The sequence below is a fragment of the Ranitomeya variabilis genome, chromosome 4, assembly GCF_051348905.1.
Source record: "Ranitomeya variabilis isolate aRanVar5 chromosome 4, aRanVar5.hap1, whole genome shotgun sequence".
Taxonomy (NCBI): domain Eukaryota; kingdom Metazoa; phylum Chordata; class Amphibia; order Anura; family Dendrobatidae; genus Ranitomeya; species Ranitomeya variabilis.
This window is the reverse complement of record NC_135235.1, coordinates 17,331,559-17,352,352: the sequence shown is the minus strand read 5'-3', so window position 1 is coordinate 17,352,352 and position 20,794 is coordinate 17,331,559. Positions and strand designations below refer to the sequence as shown.

At 42.9% G+C, this 20,794-nt stretch overlaps 1 protein-coding gene across 9 annotated transcripts in view; it reads left to right on the top strand.

Moving 5' to 3' along the window:
• Nucleotides 1-16,228, top strand: part of ADD3 (adducin 3) — a 66,423-nt gene extending 50,195 nt beyond the window's left edge. For 6 of the 9 annotated variants that reach the window (XM_077258063.1, XM_077258060.1, XM_077258062.1 and 3 more), the window contains 6 exons: nucleotides 408-668; nucleotides 852-971; nucleotides 1,236-1,322; nucleotides 1,439-1,535; nucleotides 2,895-2,978; nucleotides 13,274-16,228. In XM_077258063.1, coding sequence (XP_077114178.1) covers nucleotides 408-668; nucleotides 852-971; nucleotides 1,236-1,322; nucleotides 1,439-1,535; nucleotides 2,895-2,978; nucleotides 13,274-13,554 — 930 coding nt within the window. In that variant the 3' untranslated portion in view covers nucleotides 13,555-16,228. The remainder of the gene's footprint in view (nucleotides 1-407; nucleotides 669-851; nucleotides 972-1,235; nucleotides 1,323-1,438; nucleotides 1,536-2,894; nucleotides 2,979-13,273) is intronic. The other 3 variants (XM_077258067.1, XM_077258065.1, XM_077258064.1) reach the window with 1 other exon arrangement.
• Nucleotides 16,229-20,794: the final 4,566 nt, after the last annotated feature.

The following is a 20,794-nucleotide window of genomic DNA, read 5'->3' as shown; positions in this document are numbered from 1 at the left end:
CACTAGAACAATTAGGTTTATTTTAGTTTTGGGGTTTTTTTTGCATTTCTGAACATTTTGTAATGTTTTGGGTTTTTTTTCTCCTATTTAGAGTGCAGTGTTTTTTGTTTTTTTTTCAAATGTACTTAGTAATATGGCACCATCTAGTATCTGTTTTTCAGTACTGATCTAGTCCTGTAACTGATAGCGACTTTTTCTTTGCACACTTTGTGATTATTTTTTATGTCTCTACTTATTTTTATTTGTACTCCTTTTTAGTTTGCAGTTTTTCAATGGACCCAATAGTTGATGATGTAGTATCCTAGCTCCATCTAGTGGCTATTTAGATGTACTGCACCTCTATGAGGTCTTATAATACTTCTTGTTAATATTGCTGTAGTTCCAGAAATAATCCTCTCTGCCTGCAGGGTTACAGGACGGGGTACGCTTACAGGCAGCCGCTGACACGAGAGAAGCCGCGTCACAAGAGCGATGTCGAAATCCCGGCCACGGTCACAGCCTTCTCCTTCGAGGACGACCAGGGGATGCCGCGATCTCCTCTCAAGTTCCTGGTTCAGAAGCAGCAGAGGGAAAAGACGCGATGGCTGAACTCTCCGAACACGTACATGAGAGTCCACGTCCCAGAGGAGTCCATGAATGGGGAGATGAGCCCGAGGACGAAGATCATGGTGAGACTGGGACTGCTGGTCTTATATTATCAGGGACCCCCTGTGTCAGTCATTTCTGCGGTTTTGGCATTCTGCTGCTGAACCAGTAAGATTAGGATGAGCAGAGCTCCAGAACATGAACTCGGGGACTTTTGGTGGGGGGCTTCTTGAATTCATTCTCTCCGTTTCCGCTTTTCCTTGCAGTGGATGAAGGCCGACGAGCTCACAAAGTCTTCCAGCGGGTTTCCCATCAAGATTGAAGACCCCAACCAGTTTGTTCCATTAAACACCAACCCGACAGACGTCCTAGAGAAGAGAAACAAGGTGACCGCTGGGCTTGCTGGGAGTTACAGTTCTGAAGCTGCAGGAGGGTCATAGGTTGGGGCGTCACTGACCCTCCTGCTGCTGCAATGACTGAATAGTTATGGGGGATATCCTCCTTGAGCAATGAAATAACGGAAGTCTGACAACCTCTGGGTCAGTATGTGAAGCTGGGGGCAATGGTTGTCAGAGCAGATAGAAGCTCTGGATCCGGAGATGTCTCACAATGATGTAAGATGAAGTAACACGATGATTGGTGACTTACAGATCCGGGAGCAGAATCGGTACGACCTGAAGACGGCCGGGCCGCAGTCACAAGTCCTGGCGGGGATCGTGGTGGAGAAGCCGCCTCCTGTAAGTGTCTGCCACGTGGCCGATATTATTAGGGGACTTCCCCCTTAATTCGGGGTCTCTCAGCTCAGGGGTGGATCGGGGGTTCGCTCTTCGTGACTTGTCCTGTTCCCCGACAGATGATGCAGTTTGAAGAAGACGAGAATGCGCCTCCTCCCCCTCCGAATCCGTTTAGCCAGTTCTTAGAGGTCGTGAAAGGCGAGAACGGGACACAAGGTGAGTGGGTCCCAGGGGGATCTGGTCGGGATCCACTGCCCCCTAATTCTGCATGGATTAACCCTTACACGTGACATAACGCGCGCCATTTTCCATGAATAACCTGCATGATCTCACAGATGGAAGCGACACATACTGACCACCCACAGATTATTATACTGGGACAGGAGGAGGGTAATGCAGCACAAGGACTGAAGAGGGCGCTCTGCTGTTACTGCAGTGATTGTAGGGGTCGGGGGCCTCCAGCTGTACCGTGGGGGGAAACCCTAAAGATGTCATTCCCTCAATGCAAACTATGTAGAAACTGGAGGGCCCAGCAGCAGCTTGGGGGTCTGCTCGTCACTTGTGCTAATAGACCACTAGTTACCCTCCATACCTCCAACCTGGAATGGCTGATAACAGGGAGTAATAGATTTTGGTCTCCTGTCCTGCAGTCACCTCCCACAGTAATGGCTGATAACAGGGAGTAATAGATTGTAGTCTCCTGTCCTACAGTCTCCTCCCCCAGTAATGGCAGATAACAGGGAGTAATAGATTGTGGTCTCCTGTCCTGCAGTCACCTCCCCCAGTAATGGCTGATAACAGGGAGTAATAGATTGCAGTCTCCTGTCCTACAGTTACCTCCCCCAGTAATGGCTGATAACAGGGAGTAATAGATTGTGGTCTCCTGTTCTACAGTCACCTCCCCCAGTAATGGCAGATAACAGGGAGTAATAGATTGTGGTCTCCTGTCCTGCAGTCACCTCCCCCAGTAATGGCAGATAACAGGGAGTAATAGATTGTGGTCTCCTGTCCTGCAGTCACCTCCCACAGTAATGGCAGATAACAGGGAGTAATAGATTGTGGTCTCCTGTCCTACAGTCACCTCCCCCAGTAATGGCTGATAACAGGGAGTAATAGATTGTAGTCTCCTGTCCTACAGTCACCTCCCCCAGTAATGGCTGATAACAGGGAGTAATAGATTGTGGTCTCCTGTCCTGCAGTCACCTCCCCCAGTAATGGCTGATAACAGGGAGTAATAGATTGTGGTCTCCTGTCCTGCAGTCTCCTCCCCCAGTAATGGCTGATAACAGGGAGTAATAGATTGTGGTCTCCTGTCCTGCAGTCACCTCCCACAGTAATGGCTGATAACAGGGAGTAATAGATTGTGGTCTCCTGTCCTACAGTCTCCTCCCCCAGTAATGGCTGATAACAGGGAGTAATAGATTGTGGTCTCCTATCCTACAGTCTCCTCCCCCAGTAATGGCTGATAACAGGGAGTAATAGATTATATGCAGAGGCTCCTCCCTGTCCTGTTCCCGTCTAATTAACTCCCCCTCCTCTTTCTCCGCATGTGAATTAACCCCGTGTAACCTGCAGATGCTGAGCATGATTTAATCTCAGAAGACGACTCTTCTGCCCCCGTAACTCAGTCCCCACCCCCGACGCCAGTGAGCACCACAGGTATTTACCCCGCAACAAATCATTGATCTAATGGGCGGGGGATGGGCAGGAAGGTGATCAGAAGACTGGGTCACGTCTTGTGGGGGAAATAAGTATTTGATCCTCGGCCGATTCTGTAAGTTTTCCCTCCTACACAGAATGGAAATGTAATATTTATCGTAGGTACTTCAGCTGTGAGAGACAGAATCTAAAAATAAAATCCAGAAAATCACATTGTAGGATTGTTACATCATTAATTTGCATTTTATTGTATGAAATAAGTATTTGATCACCGACCAACCAGCGAGAATTCTGCTCTCACAGACCTGTTAGTGTTTCTGTATGAAGCCTCCTACTCTGCACTCATTACCTGGATTAATTGCTCCTGTTTGACCTCGTTACCTGTATAAAAGACACCTGTCCTCACACTCCAACCTCTCCACCATGGCCAAGACCTAAGAGCTGTCTACGGATACCAGGGACAGAATTGCACAAGGCTGGGATGGGCCACAGGACAATAGGCAAGCAGCTTGGTGAGAAGACAACAACTGTTGGACCAATTATTAGAAAATGAAAGATACACAAGGTGACAGTCAGTCTTCCTCGGTCTGGGGCTCCATACAAGATCTCGATTCTGAGAAAGGTCAGGAATCAGTCCAGAACTACACGGGAGGACCTGGCCAATGACCTTTAGAGAACAGGGACCATAGTCTCAAACATTACCATTACGAACACACTACGCAGTCATGGATTACAATCCTGCAGGGCACGTAAGGTCCCCCTGCTCACGCCAGCACATGTCCAGGCCTGATTGAAGCTCACCAATGACCATCTAGATGATCCAGAGGAGGCATGGGAGAAGGTCATGTGGTCAGATGAGACCAAAATAAAAACTTTTTGGTATGAACTCCACTCGCTGTGTTTGGAGGAAGAAGACAGATGAGTATAAACCCAAAACACCATCCCAACAGTGAAGCATGATGGAGGAATCATCATACTACTTTGGGGGTGCTTTTCTGCCAAGGGGACAGGATGATTACACCGTATTAAAGGGAAGATGGATGCAGTCAGGTATCGTGAGATTTTGGCCAACAACCTCCTTCCCTCAGTAAGAGCATTGAAGATGGGTCGTGGCTGGGTCTTCCAGCATGACAATGACCCGAAACACCCAGCCAGGACAACCAAGTAGTGGCACCATAAGGAGCATTAACCCCTTCCCGACATTTGGATTATACACTGCTCAAAAAAATAAAGGGAACACTAAAATCCCACATCCTAGATATCACTGAACGAAATATACCAGTTGCAAATTTTTATTCATTGCATAGTGGAATGTGTTGAGAATAAAGCACAAAAATAATCCATATAAATCAAAATGAATATCCCACAGAGGTCTGGAGTTGGAATGATATACAAAATCAAAGTGGAAAATCAAATTACAGGCTGATCCAACTTCAGTGGAAATGCCTCAAGACAAGGAAATGATGCTCAGTAGTGTGTGTGTGGCCTCCACGTGCCTGTATGACCTCCCTACAACACTTGGGGCATGCTCCTGATGAGGTGGCGGATGGTCTCCTCCTGAGGGATCTCCTCCCAGACCTGGACTAAGGCATCCGCCAACTCCTGGACAGTCTGTGGTGCATCGTGACATTGGTGGATGGTGGGAGACATGATGTCCCAGATGTGCTCAATCGGATTCAGGTCTGGAGAATGGGCAAGCCAGTCCATAGCTTCAATGCCTTCATCTTGCAGGAACTGCTGACACACTCCAGCCACATGAGGTCTGGCATTGTCCTGCATTAGGAGGAACCCAGGGCCAACCGCACCAGCATATGGTCTCACAAGGGGTCTGAGGATCTCATCTCAGTACCTAATGGCAGTCGGGCTACCTCTGGTGAGCACATGGAGGGCTGTGCGGCCCTCCAAAGAAATGCCACCCCACACCATTACTGACCCACTGCCAAACCGGTCATGCTGAAGGATGTTGCAGGCAGCAGATCGCTCTCCACGGTGTCTCCAGACTCTGTCACGTCGGTCACATGTGCTCAGTGTGAACCTGCATTCATCTGTGAAGAGCACAGGGTGCCAGTGGTGAATTTGACAATCCTGGTGTTCTGTGGCAAATGCCAAGCATCCTGCACGGTGTTGGGCTGTGAGCACAACCCCCATCTGTGGACCTTGGGCCATCAGACCATCCTCATGGAGTCATTTTGCAGGGCTCTGGCAGTGCTCCTCCTGTTCCTCCTTGCACAAAGGCTGAGGTAGTGGTCCTGCTTCTGGGTTGTTGCCCTCCTACGGCCCCCTCCACATCTCCTGGTGTACTGGCCTGTCTCCATGTAGCGCCTCTGGACACTACGCTGACAGACACGGCAAACCTTCTTGCCACAGCTCTGTTGTGAATTTGGATTCTGGGCTCCCCCGGTGGCCGCTTGTGGAATTGGACTTGTCATCCTCTTTCCTGTTTCACCTGGTTCCATCAGTAGTGGGTGTCGCTATTTAAGCTCATTTCTCTGGTGGTTTCTTGCCGGTCAACAATGTTATCTGATGCCTCTCAGTGCTTGTTCCTGCTTCTAGACTACTACTAGATAAGTTGGACTTTTGTCCATGTTTTGTTTTGCCTATTTGTTCCAGTTCACAGCTGAAGTTTTGTTACTGTGTCTGGAAAGCTCTCGTTGATCAGGGATTGCTACTCTGGCGTTATGAGTTAATGCCAGAGTTTAAGGTAATCTCTGGATGGTGTTTTGTTAGTGTTTTTCTGCTGACCATGAAAGTATACTATCTGTCTTCTGCTATCTAGTAAGCGGACCTCAATTTTGCTAAGACTATTTTCCTGCTGCGTTTGTTGTTTCATCTGAACTCACCGTCATTATATGTGGGGGGCTACTGTCTTCTTTGGAATATTTCTCTAGAGGTGAGCCAGGTCTTATATTTCCCTCTGCTAGCTATTTAGGTCTTAGGCCAGAGCTGGGCATCTAGCTATAAATAGGAAATGCTACCTGGCTATTTCTAGTTGCGCGGCAGGCTTAGTTCATGGTCAGTATAGTTCCATCTTCCGAGAGCTTGTCCCTCTATAGGCTTGCTATGATCTCTGCCTGCAGAGATCATGACAGTTTGACCGGCCAATAAAGTGTTAAAGACCCAGGTTGAGAAAGGAGAGTTATAAGAAGTCTGCTGGAATTTTTTTTTTTTTTTTTTCTTCCTCCAGTCTGCCTTGCTGCAGTCTTTTTTCTCTCTCTCCTCCTAATCTCTGTATGGCTCTGTGTGCACCTGACAATAATGGATCTCCAGAGTGTAACTGCGGGTTTGAATAATCTCATCACGAAAGTACAAAATTTACAAGATTTTGTGGTACATGCTCCGGTATCTGAGCCGAGAATTCCTTTGCCGGAGTTCTTCACAGGGCATAGAGCTAGCTTCCAGAATTTCCGAAATAATTGTAAGCTTTATTTGTCCCTGAAGTCTCGTTCAGCTGGAGACCCTGCTCAGCAGGTTAGGATTGTGATTTCCTTGCTCAGGGGTGACCCTCAAGATTGGGCCTTCTCATTGCCAGCAGGGGATCCTGCGTTACGCGATGTGGATGCGTTTTTTCTGGCCTTGGGCTTGCTTTATGAGGAACCTCATTTGGAACTTCAGGCAGAAAAAACTTTGATGGCACTATCTCAGGGGCAAGACGAAGCTGAAGTTTTCTGCCAAAAATTCCGTAAATGGTCTGTGCTTACTCAGTGGAATGAGTGCGCCTTGGCGGCAACTTTCAGAGAAGGTCTCTCTGATGCCGTTAAGGATGTTATGGTGGGGTTCCCTGTGCCTGCAGGTCTGAATGAGTCCATGACAATGGCTATTCAGATTGATAGGCGTCTGCGGGAGCGCAAACCGGTGCACCATCTGGCGGTGTCTATGGAAAAGACGCCAGAAAGTATGCAGTGTGATAGAATTCTGTCCAGGAGCGAGCGACAGAATTTTAGACGGAAGAATGGATTGTGTTTCTATTGTGGGGATTCTACTCATGTTATATCAGCATGCTCTAGGCGTACAAAGAAGCTTGATAAGTCTGTTTCCATTGGCACCATTCAGTCTAAGTTTATTTTGTCTGTAACCCTGATTTGCTCTTTGTCATCCATTGCCACGGACGCCTATGTTGACTCTGGCGCCGCTCTGAGTCTTATGGATTGGTCCTTTGCCAATCGTTGTGGTTTTGATTTAGAGCCTTTGGAGACTCTTATTCCTCTGAAGGGGATTGACTCCACCCCATTGGCTAATAATAAACCACAATACTGGACACAAGTAACCATGCGTATCAATCCGGATCACCAGGAGATTATTCGTTTCCTGGTGCTGTATAATTTACATGACGATTTGGTACTGGGATTGCCATGGTTGCAGTCTCACAACCCAGTCTTGGACTGGAGAGCAATGTCTGTGTTGAGCTGGGGATGTAAGGGTATTCATGGGGACTTACCTTTGGTTTCTATTTCGTCGTCCATTCCCTCTGAAGTCCCTGAGTTCCTCTCTGATTATCAAGACGTCTTTGACGAACCCAAGCTTGGGTCGTTACCTCCGCACCGTGAGTGCGATTGTGCCATAGATTTGATACCGGGTTGTAAATATCCCAAGGGTCGTTTGTTTAATCTGTCTGTGCCGGAACATGCTGCTATGCGGGAATATATAAAGGAGACTTTGGAAAAGGGACATATTCGTCCATCTTCTTCTCCCTTGGGAGCTGGGTTTTTCTTTGTCTCAAAAAAAGACGGCTCTTTGAGACCATGTATTGATTATCGGCTTCTGAATAAGATCACTGTTAAGTATCAATACCCATTGCCATTGCTTACTGATTTGTTTGCTCGTATAGAGGGTGCTAAATGGTTCCTCTGTTTTTTCAGAATGTTGTACGATTGCACGGTATTCCTGAGAATATTGTTTCTGACAGAGGTACTCAATTTGTGTCTAGATTTTGGCGGGCATTCTGTGCTAGGATGGGCATAGATTTGTCTTTTTCATCTGCTTTTCACCCTCAGACTAATGGCCAGACCGAGCGGACTAATCAGACCCTGGAGACATATCTGAGGTGTTTTGTCTCTGCTGACCAGGATGATTGGGTTGCTTTTTTGCCATTGGCAGAGTTCGCCCTCAATAATCGGGCCAGCTCTTCCACCTTGGTGTCCCCGTTTTTCTGTAATTCGGGGTTTCACCCTCGATTTTCCTCCGGTCAGGTGGAATCCTCGGATTGTCCTGGAGTGGATGCGGTGGTGGAGAGATTGCATCACATCTGGGGGCAGGTTATGGACAATTTGAAGTTGTCCCAGGAGAAGACTCAGCGTTTTGCCAACCGTCATCGTCGTGTTGGTTCTCGGCTTTGTGTTGGAGATTTGGTGTGGTTGTCTTCTCGTTTTGTCCCTATGAGGGTCTCTTCTCCTAAGTTTAAACCTCGGTTCATCGGCCCTTATAGAATATTGGAGATTCTTAATCCTGTTTCTTTCCGTTTGGACCTCCCTGCGTCCTTTTCCATTCATAACGTTTTTCATCGGTCGTTATTGCGCAGGTATGAGGTACCTGTGGTACCTTCAGTTGAGCCTCCTGCTCCGGTGTTGGTTGAGGGTGAGTTGGAGTACGTTGTGGAGAAAATTTTGGACTCTCGTGTTTCCAGACGGAGACTCCAGTATCTGGTCAACTGGAAGGGTTACGGCCAGGAGGATAATTCTTGGGTCAATGCATCTGATGTTCATGCTTCTGATCTTGTTCGTGCCTTCCATAGGGCTCATCCTGGTCGCCCTGGTGGATCTGGTGAGGGTTCGGTGCCCCCTCCTTGAGGGGGGGGTACTGTTGTGAATTTGGATTCTGGGCTCCCCCGGTGGCCGCTTGTGGAATTGGACTTGTCATCCTCTTTCCTGTTTCACCTGGTTCCATCAGTAGTGGGTGTCGCTATTTAAGCTCATTTCTCTGGTGGTTTCTTGCCGGTCAACAATGTTATCTGATGCCTCTCAGTGCTTGTTCCTGCTTCTAGACTACTACTAGATAAGTTGGACTTTTGTCCATGTTTTGTTTTGCCTATTTGTTCCAGTTCACAGCTGAAGTTTTGTTACTGTGTCTGGAAAGCTCTCGTTGATCAGGGATTGCTACTCTGGCGTTATGAGTTAATGCCAGAGTTTAAGGTAATCTCTGGATGGTGTTTTGTTAGTGTTTTTCTGCTGACCATGAAAGTATACTATCTGTCTTCTGCTATCTAGTAAGCGGACCTCAATTTTGCTAAGACTATTTTCCTGCTGCGTTTGTTGTTTCATCTGAACTCACCGTCATTATATGTGGGGGGCTACTGTCTTCTTTGGAATATTTCTCTAGAGGTGAGCCAGGTCTTATATTTCCCTCTGCTAGCTATTTAGGTCTTAGGCCAGAGCTGGGCATCTAGCTATAAATAGGAAATGCTACCTGGCTATTTCTAGTTGCGCGGCAGGCTTAGTTCATGGTCAGTATAGTTCCATCTTCCGAGAGCTTGTCCCTCTATAGGCTTGCTATGATCTCTGCCTGCAGAGATCATGACACAGCTCGCATTGATGTGCCATCCTGGATGAGCTGCACTACCTGATCCACTTGTGTGAAAACACAACCAACATTCAAAAGTGACAAAAGCATTGGTACTGAGATGTGGTCTGTGGTCCCCACCTGCAGAACCACTCCTTTATTGAGGGGGTCTTGATAATTGCCAATAATTCCCATCTGTTGTCTATTCCATTTGCACAACAGCATGTGAGATTGATTGTCAATCAGTGTTGCTTCCTAAGTGGACAGTTTGATTTACTTGGAGTTATATTGTTGTTTAACCCCTTTCTGCCATCTGACGTACTATCCCGTCCAGGTGACCTGGGACTTAATTCCCAGGGAGGGGATAGTACGTCATTGGCGATCAGCTGCGCTCACGGGGGAGCGTGGCCGATCGCCGCTGGGTGTCTGCTGATTATTACAGCTGACATCCGGCACTATGTGCCAGGAGCGGTCACGGACCGCTCCCGGCACATAAACATGATCGCTGCGTGTCGGCGGCATAGGGAAGCAGGGGGGCTCACTGCGTGCTTCCCTGAGACCCTCGGAGCAAAGCGATGTGATCGCGTTGCTCCGAGCGTCTCCTCCCTGCAGGGCCCGGATCCAAAATGGCCTCGGGGCCTTCCGGGTCCTGCAGGGAGGTGGCTTCCCAGTGCCTGCTCAGAGCAAGTGCCGGGAAGTCTCCCTGCAGTGCCTGTGTGATCGCTGATCTGACACAGTGCACTGCAAAATGTCAGATCAGCGATCTGACCCTTTACCATGATGTCCCTCCCTGGGGCCATGTTACAATGTAAAAAAATATTTACATGTGTTAAAAAAAAAAAAAAAATTCCTAAATAAAGAAAAAAAAAATATTGTTCCAATAAATACATTTTTGTCTAAATAAAAACAAAACAATAAAAGTACACACATTTAGTATCGCCGCGTCCGTAACAACCCGACCTATAAAAATGTCCTGCTAGTTAACCCCTTCAGTGAACACTGTAAAAAAAAAAAAAAAGAGGCAAAAGACAACACTTTATCATACCGCCGAACAAAAAGTGGAATAACACGCGGTCAAAAAGACAGATATAAATATCCATGGTACGGCTGAAAACGTCATCTTGTCCCGCAAAAAACGAGCCGCCATACAGCGTCAAAGAAAAAATAAGTTATAGTCCTCAGAATAAAGCGATGCCAAAATAATAATTTTTATATAAAAGTTATCATATAAAAGCGACAAAACATAAAAAAATTATATAAATGAGGTATCGCTGTAATCGTACTGACCCGAAGAATAAAACTGCTTTATCAATTTTACCAAACGTGGAACGGTATAAACGCCCCCCCCAAAAGAAATTCATGAATAGCTGGTTTTTGGTCATTCTGCCTCACAAAAATCGGAATAAAAAATGTCACGTGCCTAAAAATGGTACCAATAAAAACGTCAACTCGTCCCGCAAAAAACAAGACCTCACATGACTCTGTGGACCAACATATGGAAAAATTATAGCTCTCAAAATGTGGAGACGCAAAAACTATTTTTTGCAATAAAAAGCGTCATTTAGTGTGTGACGGCTGCCAATCATAAAATACGCTATAAAAGTAAATCAAATCCCCCTTCATCACCCCCTTAGTTAGGGAAAAATAATAAAATTTAAAAAAAAAATTCCATTTTCCCATTGGGGTTGGGGCCACAGTTGGGGTCAATTTTGCATTGAAAAGTCAAATGGCGCTCCTTCCCTTCCGAGCTCTGCCATGCTCCCAAACGGGTTTACCCCCACATATGGGGTATCGGCGTAGTCAGGACAAATTGTACAACAACCTCTGGGGTCCAATTTCTCCTGTTACCCTTGGTAAAATAAAACAAATTGGAGCTGAAGTAAATTTTTTGTGAAAAAAAGTTAAATGTTCATTTTTTTATTTTTTTTTTAAACATTCCAAAAGTTCCTGTGAAACACCTGAAGGGTTAATAAACTTCTTGAATGTGGTTTGAGCACCTTGAGGGGTGCAGTTTATAGAATGGTGTCACACTTGGGTATTTTCTATCATATAGACCCCTCAAAGTGACTTCAAATGAGATGTGGTCCCCCAAAAAAATGGTGTAAAAATGAGAAATTGCTGGTCAACTTTTAACCCTTATAACTCCCTAACAAAAAAAAATTTTGGTTCCAAAATTGTGCTGATGTAAAGTAGACATGTGGGAAATGTTACTTAGTAAGTATTTTGTGTGACATATCTCTGTGATTTAAGGGCATAAAAATTCAAAGTTGGAAAATTCCATTTTTTTTTTCACAAATAATATCAAAGAAATTTTACCACTATCATGAAGTACAATATGTCACGAGAAAACAATGTCAGAATCACCGGGATCCGTTGAAGTGTTCCAGAGTTATAACCTCATAAAGTGACAGTGGTCAGAATTGTAAAAATTGGCCTGGTCATTAATGTGCAAACCACCCCTGGGGCTTAAGGGGTTAAGTGTTCCCTTTATTTTTTTGAGCAGTGTATATTAAATATACACATATTTGGTATCGCCGCTTTCCTTATCTCCCGATCAAGCTATAAAAAAAAATGAATGATCGGTAATAGGCGTATCGAAGAAAAAAAAAGTAAAAACACCAGAATTGAGGTTTAGTTGTTTGTTTTTTTTAACGTTAAAATGCAATAACGGGCGATCAAAAGAGCATATCTACTCCAAAATGGTATCGTTAAAAACGTCAGCTCGGCACGCAAAAAGTAAGCCCTCATCCAACCCGAGATCACGAAAAATGGAGACGCTACGGGTCTCGGAAAATTGTGCAATTTACTTTGGAATTTTTTTTCACCGCTTAAAAAAGAACCTGGGCATGTTTGGTGTCTCTAAACTGTTAATGACCTGGAGAATCATAATAATCGGTTTTAGTGGTAAAAAAAAAATCAAGTTTTGTAATTTCACTTCACTTAGATTTTTTTTTTTCCATTTTCCAGTACACTATAAGGTAAAACCAATGGTGTCGTTCAAAAGTACAACTCGTCCCACAAAAAACAATCCCTCACACGGCCATATTGACCAAAAAATATGTGTTGTGTCTCTGGGAAGAAGGGGAGTGAAAAACGGAAAAGGCCTCCGGCGTGAAGGGGTTAACTTCTACTTTTCTATTGTATCAAATACTTATTTCATGCAATAAAATGCAAATTAATTGTGTAGAAATCCTACAATGTGATTTTCTGGATTTTATTTTTAGATTCTTTCACAGGTGAAGTGTAGCGGCCATAAAAATTACAGATCTCTCCCATTCTTTGTAGGTGGGAAAACTTGAAAAAGCGACTGTGTATCAAATACTTTTTCCCCCCCCCCCCATTGTATACGGCAGGTCTTGTGGGGTGTTCTGGGTATATTGATAGCTCTGTACGGGACGTTCCCGGGATGACTGCGCCTCTTGTGATCCGTTCCCGGGATGACGGCGCCTCTTGTGGTCCGTTCCCAGGATGACGGCGCCTCTTGTGGTCCATTCCCAGGATGACGGCGCCTCTTGTGGTCCATTCCCAGGATGACGGCGCCTCTTGTGGTCCGTTCCCGGGATGACGGCGCCTCTTGTGGTCCTTTCCCGGGATGACGGCGCCTCTTTCCGGGGGGGGCGTTCCCGGGATGACGGCGCCTCTTTGCGGGGCGTTCCCGGGATGACGGCGCCTCTTTGCGGGGTGTTCCCGGGATGACGGCGCCTCTTTGCGGGGCGTTCCCGCAGCTATGAGTGAAAGCGGTCAGGATGCGCAGAGCTTTGTTTGTCACTTTTTTCGCTGACACTGCTTTTACCTCTCCTCAGAGCCCCTCGACGACTCTGTATTCCAGAAAGACTCCCCCATTGTGGTGAATGGCAAAGATGGTGGCAAACATAAGGCGGAGGAGGACCTGACCCTGCGGGTCAGTCAGCTGAACATGATAGGGGACAACATCGAGATCACGCTCCGGAGCACCGAGAAATTCATCGAAGGCGAGCTGACCCCCGAAGGGTCCCCGTCTAAGTCCCCCAACAAGAAAAAGAAGAAATTCCGCACCCCGTCCTTCCTGAAGAAGAACAAAAAGAAGGAAAAGCTGGAGGCGTAACCCCCGGTCTCTGGGATCCAGGGGGAAGCCTTTTATGGGGGGGGTTTACTAGTTGAAACCCATTGTCTTGCTGGAGGGGGCGCTCCTCCGTTCTGGGGTCTCCAGGACGCGCCGTTCTGCTTTTACTCCAGTGTTTGCTGCACAAACCCTCGCCTCCAGCAGCTGCCATGAGCTTTTAAGACCCCCCACCCCACCTTGTCGGGACACCGGACCCTCAGCCCCCACCTCGTCCTTCTGGACTATTGCAGAATCCGGGCCGGATTTTTGTGCAGTTCTTTTAAGAAACATTTTTGTTCCCCAAATTTGAGTTATTTTTTTACATATTCGCCATCATATAGCGCGTGCCGGAGATTAGCACTTGGGGAACGGGATTTATTTTTTTGTTTATTTTATTGGGGGGAGAATTTTTTATTTTTTATTTTACACAGCTGGAAAAGTTTAAAACTGGAATCTAAAATCCCCTCCCCCTGTAAATGATTGTATTATCTGAGCACAGGCCTGACCCCGGGGGGAGACGAGCGATAGCGCCGCAGACCCCCACATTTACCTCCAAGGAGTGATGATACCGCGCCGTATAAGCTGGAACCCACCGACCATCACCCATCTGTCTACATAAAAAGCAGATTGTTAATTTCAGGCAAAAATCTCTGTATGGTGAAGAGAAATCAACAAAGTTTAGTTTACAAAACAAATTTAAAAAAATTGCCAAATAAGCATCGTTTCCGATACGCTGCCAAAGGGCTTCTTAAGAAACCTCACACAAGCAGAAAAAAGGGGGAAATAGCACTGATATGTGATGGCGGAAAATTATTAGTTTTTAACTTTTCAGGAGTGCTGTGAATATTTTTTTTTTTTTTTTTAAATTAAAACCCTTCACATTATTATTATTTTTTTTTAATAGTATAACAAATAAATTTGGAAATAACCACTCAGGCCTTATATAAAGAAATAAATATGATCTCTATCCCCACCTAAAATTCTATTTTATTAGATCTACAGCTTGAACCAAACACTTAAGAAAAAAAAAAACATTCTATACATATTTTTATAATTATTTGCACACGACGTCACAACTCTGTGGGAAAATACCGAATTTGAATTGGTTTTAGAAATGGAAAAAAAGTCTATATATATATTTTTTTTTTTTGCCATAACTTGTTTTACTTCCTATTTTAAAATATAACAAAATAGACACTCTATAAAGATAAAGATGAAATTTAAAAATATATATTTTCTGCATAGGCGGTGATTTGTGGGGGGTATGAGGGGTTCGGTAGGTGGTCGACACGGAGATGGTTCTGTATGTACAGTGTAGATATGTATGATATTGTAGAAAGTAGAAGACCGTAGGGCACAAAGGTGCCTATTTTTGGAAAATTTGTGAAAAATTCCCCCACTGATCACTCAACCAAAGAGGCAGAAAAGATCGGCTTGTGCACTGGCAGAGTGGAAAGTCCGAGTTAGGACGGACATGTGTAACCGGCCTGACGGACGCAAAAAAAAAAAAAAAAAAAAAAACATTTTTGCCAATCATATACTTGTGTTCACATTTTTTTACTTTTTTAAAGAACTGAACTGTTTCCAAGTTTTGCCCCCTGGGATTTATGTTTTATGTTTGTTACATTTCCCTTTAACAGCCTGTTACTTGCCCAGATTCTGCAAACTGCACATCGAATAAAAAGACCCCAAAATATTGCATCAAATTCCCATGAATGTCGCCCTTTAGAAGTAGCGGACCCCCACGGAAAACCAGAATGACAGAATGAAAAAAATATATATATATTTGTGAAAAAAAAAAATAATAATAATCCTACACTACTGATGATAAAACACAACTCATTGAATTCTGAGTTTTTTATTCATTTTTTTTTTTTTTTAATTAAGTCGATACAAATCTCATCTGCCTTATTTTAAAACGTCACCTTCGTTACCACGGTGCTTCTGTTATGGGAGAATTTTAATCTGTATTTTACTTATCAATTATTTTTTTCATATTTTTAAAATGAAATGTTAATTCTTTTGTATAGATCAGCCGAGACGGCGCGCTTCATGCACAGCCGCACTGAGACGTAGGAGCGATATTAAAAAATATTGCACAAAAAATTATTTTTTTTTCCTTCATTGTAGTTTTCTCTACTTTTCTTCTAGAAGTGATCTGGACGTGTACTGGACAAACCAATATTTCTTGTAAAATTTCAACCTTTTTCATGGTTGAAATTCGTTGTGACTTTTCCTTCAGATGCCTTTTAACGTTGCTTTTCTCAGTTTATTTTTTTAAATTTTTTTGTGCTTTTTTTGTTGTTTTACAACAGTAGGAACGAGAGTCTGTGAACGATGCTACACGTAAGGTTTTCTAAATGATAAAATGTATACAGAAATGTCTATATAAAGTATATCTATATGTATGCAATGAGCAGAAATATTTTTTAAGAAGCGGTCTCCTGCTACACGCACCTTCACCCCCGTCCCCTCCTCCACGCCGTCGCCTCTATATACTTGCTTCAGCATAAACAATGAGCCATTTTGAGAATCTGTCCTGTGGAAATATCTATGCGTTACCCTGGAAATTGCTGATAGTTGTATTGCTAATTCATGTCCGATCACAAATAAACAGTATTTTAAGTAGATACAATTTTGTAATTTCACCTTTTTAATAAAGAGGAGTTAATCTTGGGCTTTTCAGAGTTTTTATTTTCTTAATTGAATTTTTTTTTTCCTGTTTATTAATCTATAGAAATCTCTTCAAGGAAAACTCCATCCCGTGTAGGAATGAGAAGTTGTACAAATTTGTAATAATTGTGTTTATTAATTCTCCAACACTTAAAAGATCTCTGCTTGCTGACAGTGAATCCACTGCTCCCCTTTATGACGAGCGCTGCGCCAATCTCCAGAGGTCCCATAGGAATATGGCGGTAGTGTTCACGATCGACCTCCGCTCCTTCACATGTTGCTCTTCTGAGCCCCAATTCTCGAGATCTGTGGGGGCCGCATGGGTCAGACCCCCCAGCGATTGGGGACTTATGAATAGGAGAACCTCCAAACTTGAGAACACCTCTCTTAATAAACTTGGAACCAACTTTGGCTGATAATTTGAGCCGATACATTGTTGCTGTGCCTGAACAGTCACAACGTTAATGCACAATTCAGAAGTTAAGAAAACTTTTTATGACTTTCATGCCAACTCTGCCAAAAAGGAGGAAGCGGGTGAGGAGCCGAGGCGGTATGGGACGTGGCTACACCCGCCTGTCAAGTTCATGGAAAGTGGTGGATTTCTTGTGCCAGAAATGGTTACGAATGGGGCAGGAACCATCGGTCTTAGTACATCGAGGCCTCTAACTCCACCAAGGTCTGGTAAAGTGAAGGTAAATCTATTGAGGAGCCGGAGGCTGCAAAAAAAAAAAAAAAATTAAAAAGTCATAAAATATTAATCCCGTACGAGGGGCGCCAGTAACTGCCAACCCGTGAAATAAAAAAGTACAACCCCCAAAGTTTTAGAAAGTTATAAAACTTCTCATTTTCACGCCATGCTTCTCTATTATCAGTGTCATCTTCTCATACAAAGCAATGAAGAAAAACTGATGGTTAAATATATCGTTTAATATATGCATCTGACGATGGTTTTTTTTCTGTAAAGTTTGGATCAGTAATGAGCGACTTTTCTATAGTTGACTCACATAGACGAGGCAATAAACACTTCCTGCCACATCTGCACTCATCATGGAGACTGGCAGCAAATCTTACGACCACATAAGCCACAATTTATTTGCTTTCCCTTTAAGAAAACTAAATATAACCTCACACCCCAATAGATCACTACAGGTTCAGCATTTTTAAACCTTATTCATATATTACCACTAGGTGGCGATCTTGCAATTTACACTTGAATGTATAACTTTTCTGTGTGTGAATAGATCAGTCAGGGAAAAACTTTTTCTGCAGTTTATTACCAGATCAATAAAAAGGCCATGTTCCCATTCCATGTGCAAAAAAAAAAACTGCAGGTGTGAACCAAAAGGCTCAGTCACAATCTGCGCAAATTAATGCATATAATTTTTGTGGGTTTTTTAACATTTTTTTTTTTTATTTTTTTTTTTAGATGTGTAATTGGTGCAGCTTTGAAAAACTTTTCTAATTTTTATTTTTTTTTTCAATCAAAAAACGTGGGCTTCTGCACTTGAAATGAATCTGTCAGCAGAACTAATGTGGGTGTTTTTGCACTTATTTTATTCCTGTTCCATCCAACATATTTTTTTTTTTCACAGGTCTTTCTATTTAGTGATAACTTTGTATGTTTCTCCAAATGGCTGCGTCTCACACAGTAATCGTGCAGAGCAGCCTAAGAATGCACCCGCAAAGAATCCTGGGAGTTTTTGCCTTATTATTTGCATCTACACATTAGAAAACTGGTTCACCCTTATGGACTCTCATCAGTGAAAAAGTGTCAAATTTTAAAAAAACAAGATGCACAAAAGTTACTACAATCCTGTGCGATACCAACAAGAAATCAAGTGTCAAAGCTAATGCCAAAACTATGCCCTATTGTGTATAGACTTTGCGTCTCCGTTTCTCATACAGTGTAATATAGATGATTGAGCGGCTGCAAACACCGAGAATCCATCACAGTAAAAGGCAAACTTAACTTTTGTTGTCATAGATGTAAATTGCACGTTTTATTACCCAATAACAATGAAACGATCTGCAAAGTTCAAGGCAAGGTCAGCTCAGGATTATTAGATCAGCACAGGCAAAAAAAACCTGATTAAAGAGCATAATACAACTGATGATTATCTATAATACAGCCACATAACTGTCCACAAATAGAACAAATTGTATGGGAAGTATAGTCACAGTACTTAACACAGGAAAGTGATCAAGTTACATCCTAAAGAAGTCTTATAAGATGTATCTACTATAATACTGCCCCCTATGTACAAGAATATACCTACTATAATACTGGTACTATGTACAAGAATATAACTACTAGAATACTGCCCCTATGTACAAGAATATAACTACTATAATACTGCCCCTATGTACAAGAATATAACTACTATAATACTGCCCCTATATACAAGAATATAACTACTATAATACTGCTCCTATGTACAAGAATATAACTACTATAATACTGCCCCTATGTACAAGAATATGACTACTATAATACTGCCCCTATGTACAAGAATATAACTACTATAATACTGCCCCTATGTACAAGAATATAACTACTATAATACTGCTCCTATGTACAGGAATATAACTACTATAATACTGCCCCTATGTACAAGAATATAACTACTATAATACTGCTCCTATGTACAAGAATATAACTACTATAATACTGCTCCTATGTACAGGAATATAACTACTATAATACTGCCCCTATGTACAAGAATATAACTACTATAATACTGCTCCTATGTACAGGAATATAACTACTATAATACTGCCCCTATGTACAAGAATATAACTACTATAATACTGCCCCTATGTACAAGAATATAACTACTATAATACTGCTCCTATGTACAGGAATATAACTACTATAATACTGCCCCTATGTACAAGAATATAACTACTATAATACTGCCCCTATGTACAAGAATATAACTACTAGAATACTGCTCCTATGTACAACAATATAACTACTATAATACTGCCCCTATATACAAGAATATAACTACTATAATACTGCCCCTATGTACAAGAATATAACTACTATAATACTGCCCCTATATACAAGAATATAACTACTATAATACTGCCCCTATGTACAAGAATATAACTACTATAATACTGCCCCTATATACAAGAATATAACTACTATAATACTGCCCCTATATACAAGAATATAACTACTATAATACTGCTCCCATGTACAAGAATATAACTACTATAATACTGCCCCTATGTACAAGAATATAACTACTATAATACTGCTCCCATGTACAAGAATATAACTACTATAATACTGCCCCCTATGTACAAGAATATAACTACTATAATACTGCTCCCTATGTACAAGAATATAACTACTATAATACTGCCTCCTATGTACAAGAATATAACTACTATAATACTGCCCCTATGTACAAGAATATAACTACTATAATACTGCCCCTATGTACAAGAATATAACTACTATAATACTGCCCCCTATGTACAAGAATATAACTACTATAATACTGCTCCTATGTACAAGAATATAACTACTGTAATACTGCTATGTACAAGAGTATAACTACTATAATACTGCCCCTATGTACAAGAATATAACTACTATAATACTGCCCCTATGTACAAGAATATAACTACTATAATACTGCTCCTGTGTACAAGAATATAACTACTGTAATACTGCTCCTATGTACAAGAGTATAACTACTATAATACTGCCCCCATGTACAAGAATATAACTACTATAATACTGCCCCTATGTACAAGAATATAACTACTGTAATACTGCTCCTATGTACAAGAGTATAACTACTGTAATACTGCCCCTATGTACAAGAATATAACTACTATAATACTGCCCCTATGTACAAGAATATAACTACTATAATACTGCTCCTATGTACAAGAATATAACTACTATAATACTGCTCCTATGTACAAGAATATAACTACTATAATACTGCCCCTATGTACAAGAATATAACTACTATAATACTGCTCCTATGTACAAGAATATAACTACTATAATACTGCTCCTATATACAAGAATATAACTACTACTAGATGGTGGCCCGATTCTAACATATCGGGTATTCTAGAATATGCATGTCCACGTAGTATATTGCCCAGTGACGTATGTCACAGGTTAAAAAATAAACATATACTCACCTTCCAAGGGCCCCTTGTAGTTCTGTCGCCTCCTCGCGCAGGACTTGTGATCACATCGCGGTCACATGACTGACGTCATGGCAAGTCCTCGCAGACCATCCTTGCCACCGGAACCTGCCGCTTGCATGGACCGGTCACCGGAGCGTCGCGAGGAGCGGGAAAGGCGGCGGAAGGGGAGTATATAATGATTTTTAATTTTTTTTATTTGTAACATTAGATGTTTTTACTATTGACGCTGCATAGGCAGCATCAATAGTAAAAACTTGGTCACACAGGGTTAATAGCGGCGGTAACTGAGTGAGTTACCCACGGCATAACGCGGTCCGTTACCGCTGGCATTAACCCTGTGTGAGCGGTGACTGCGGGGAGTATGGAGCGGGCGCCGGGCACTGACTGC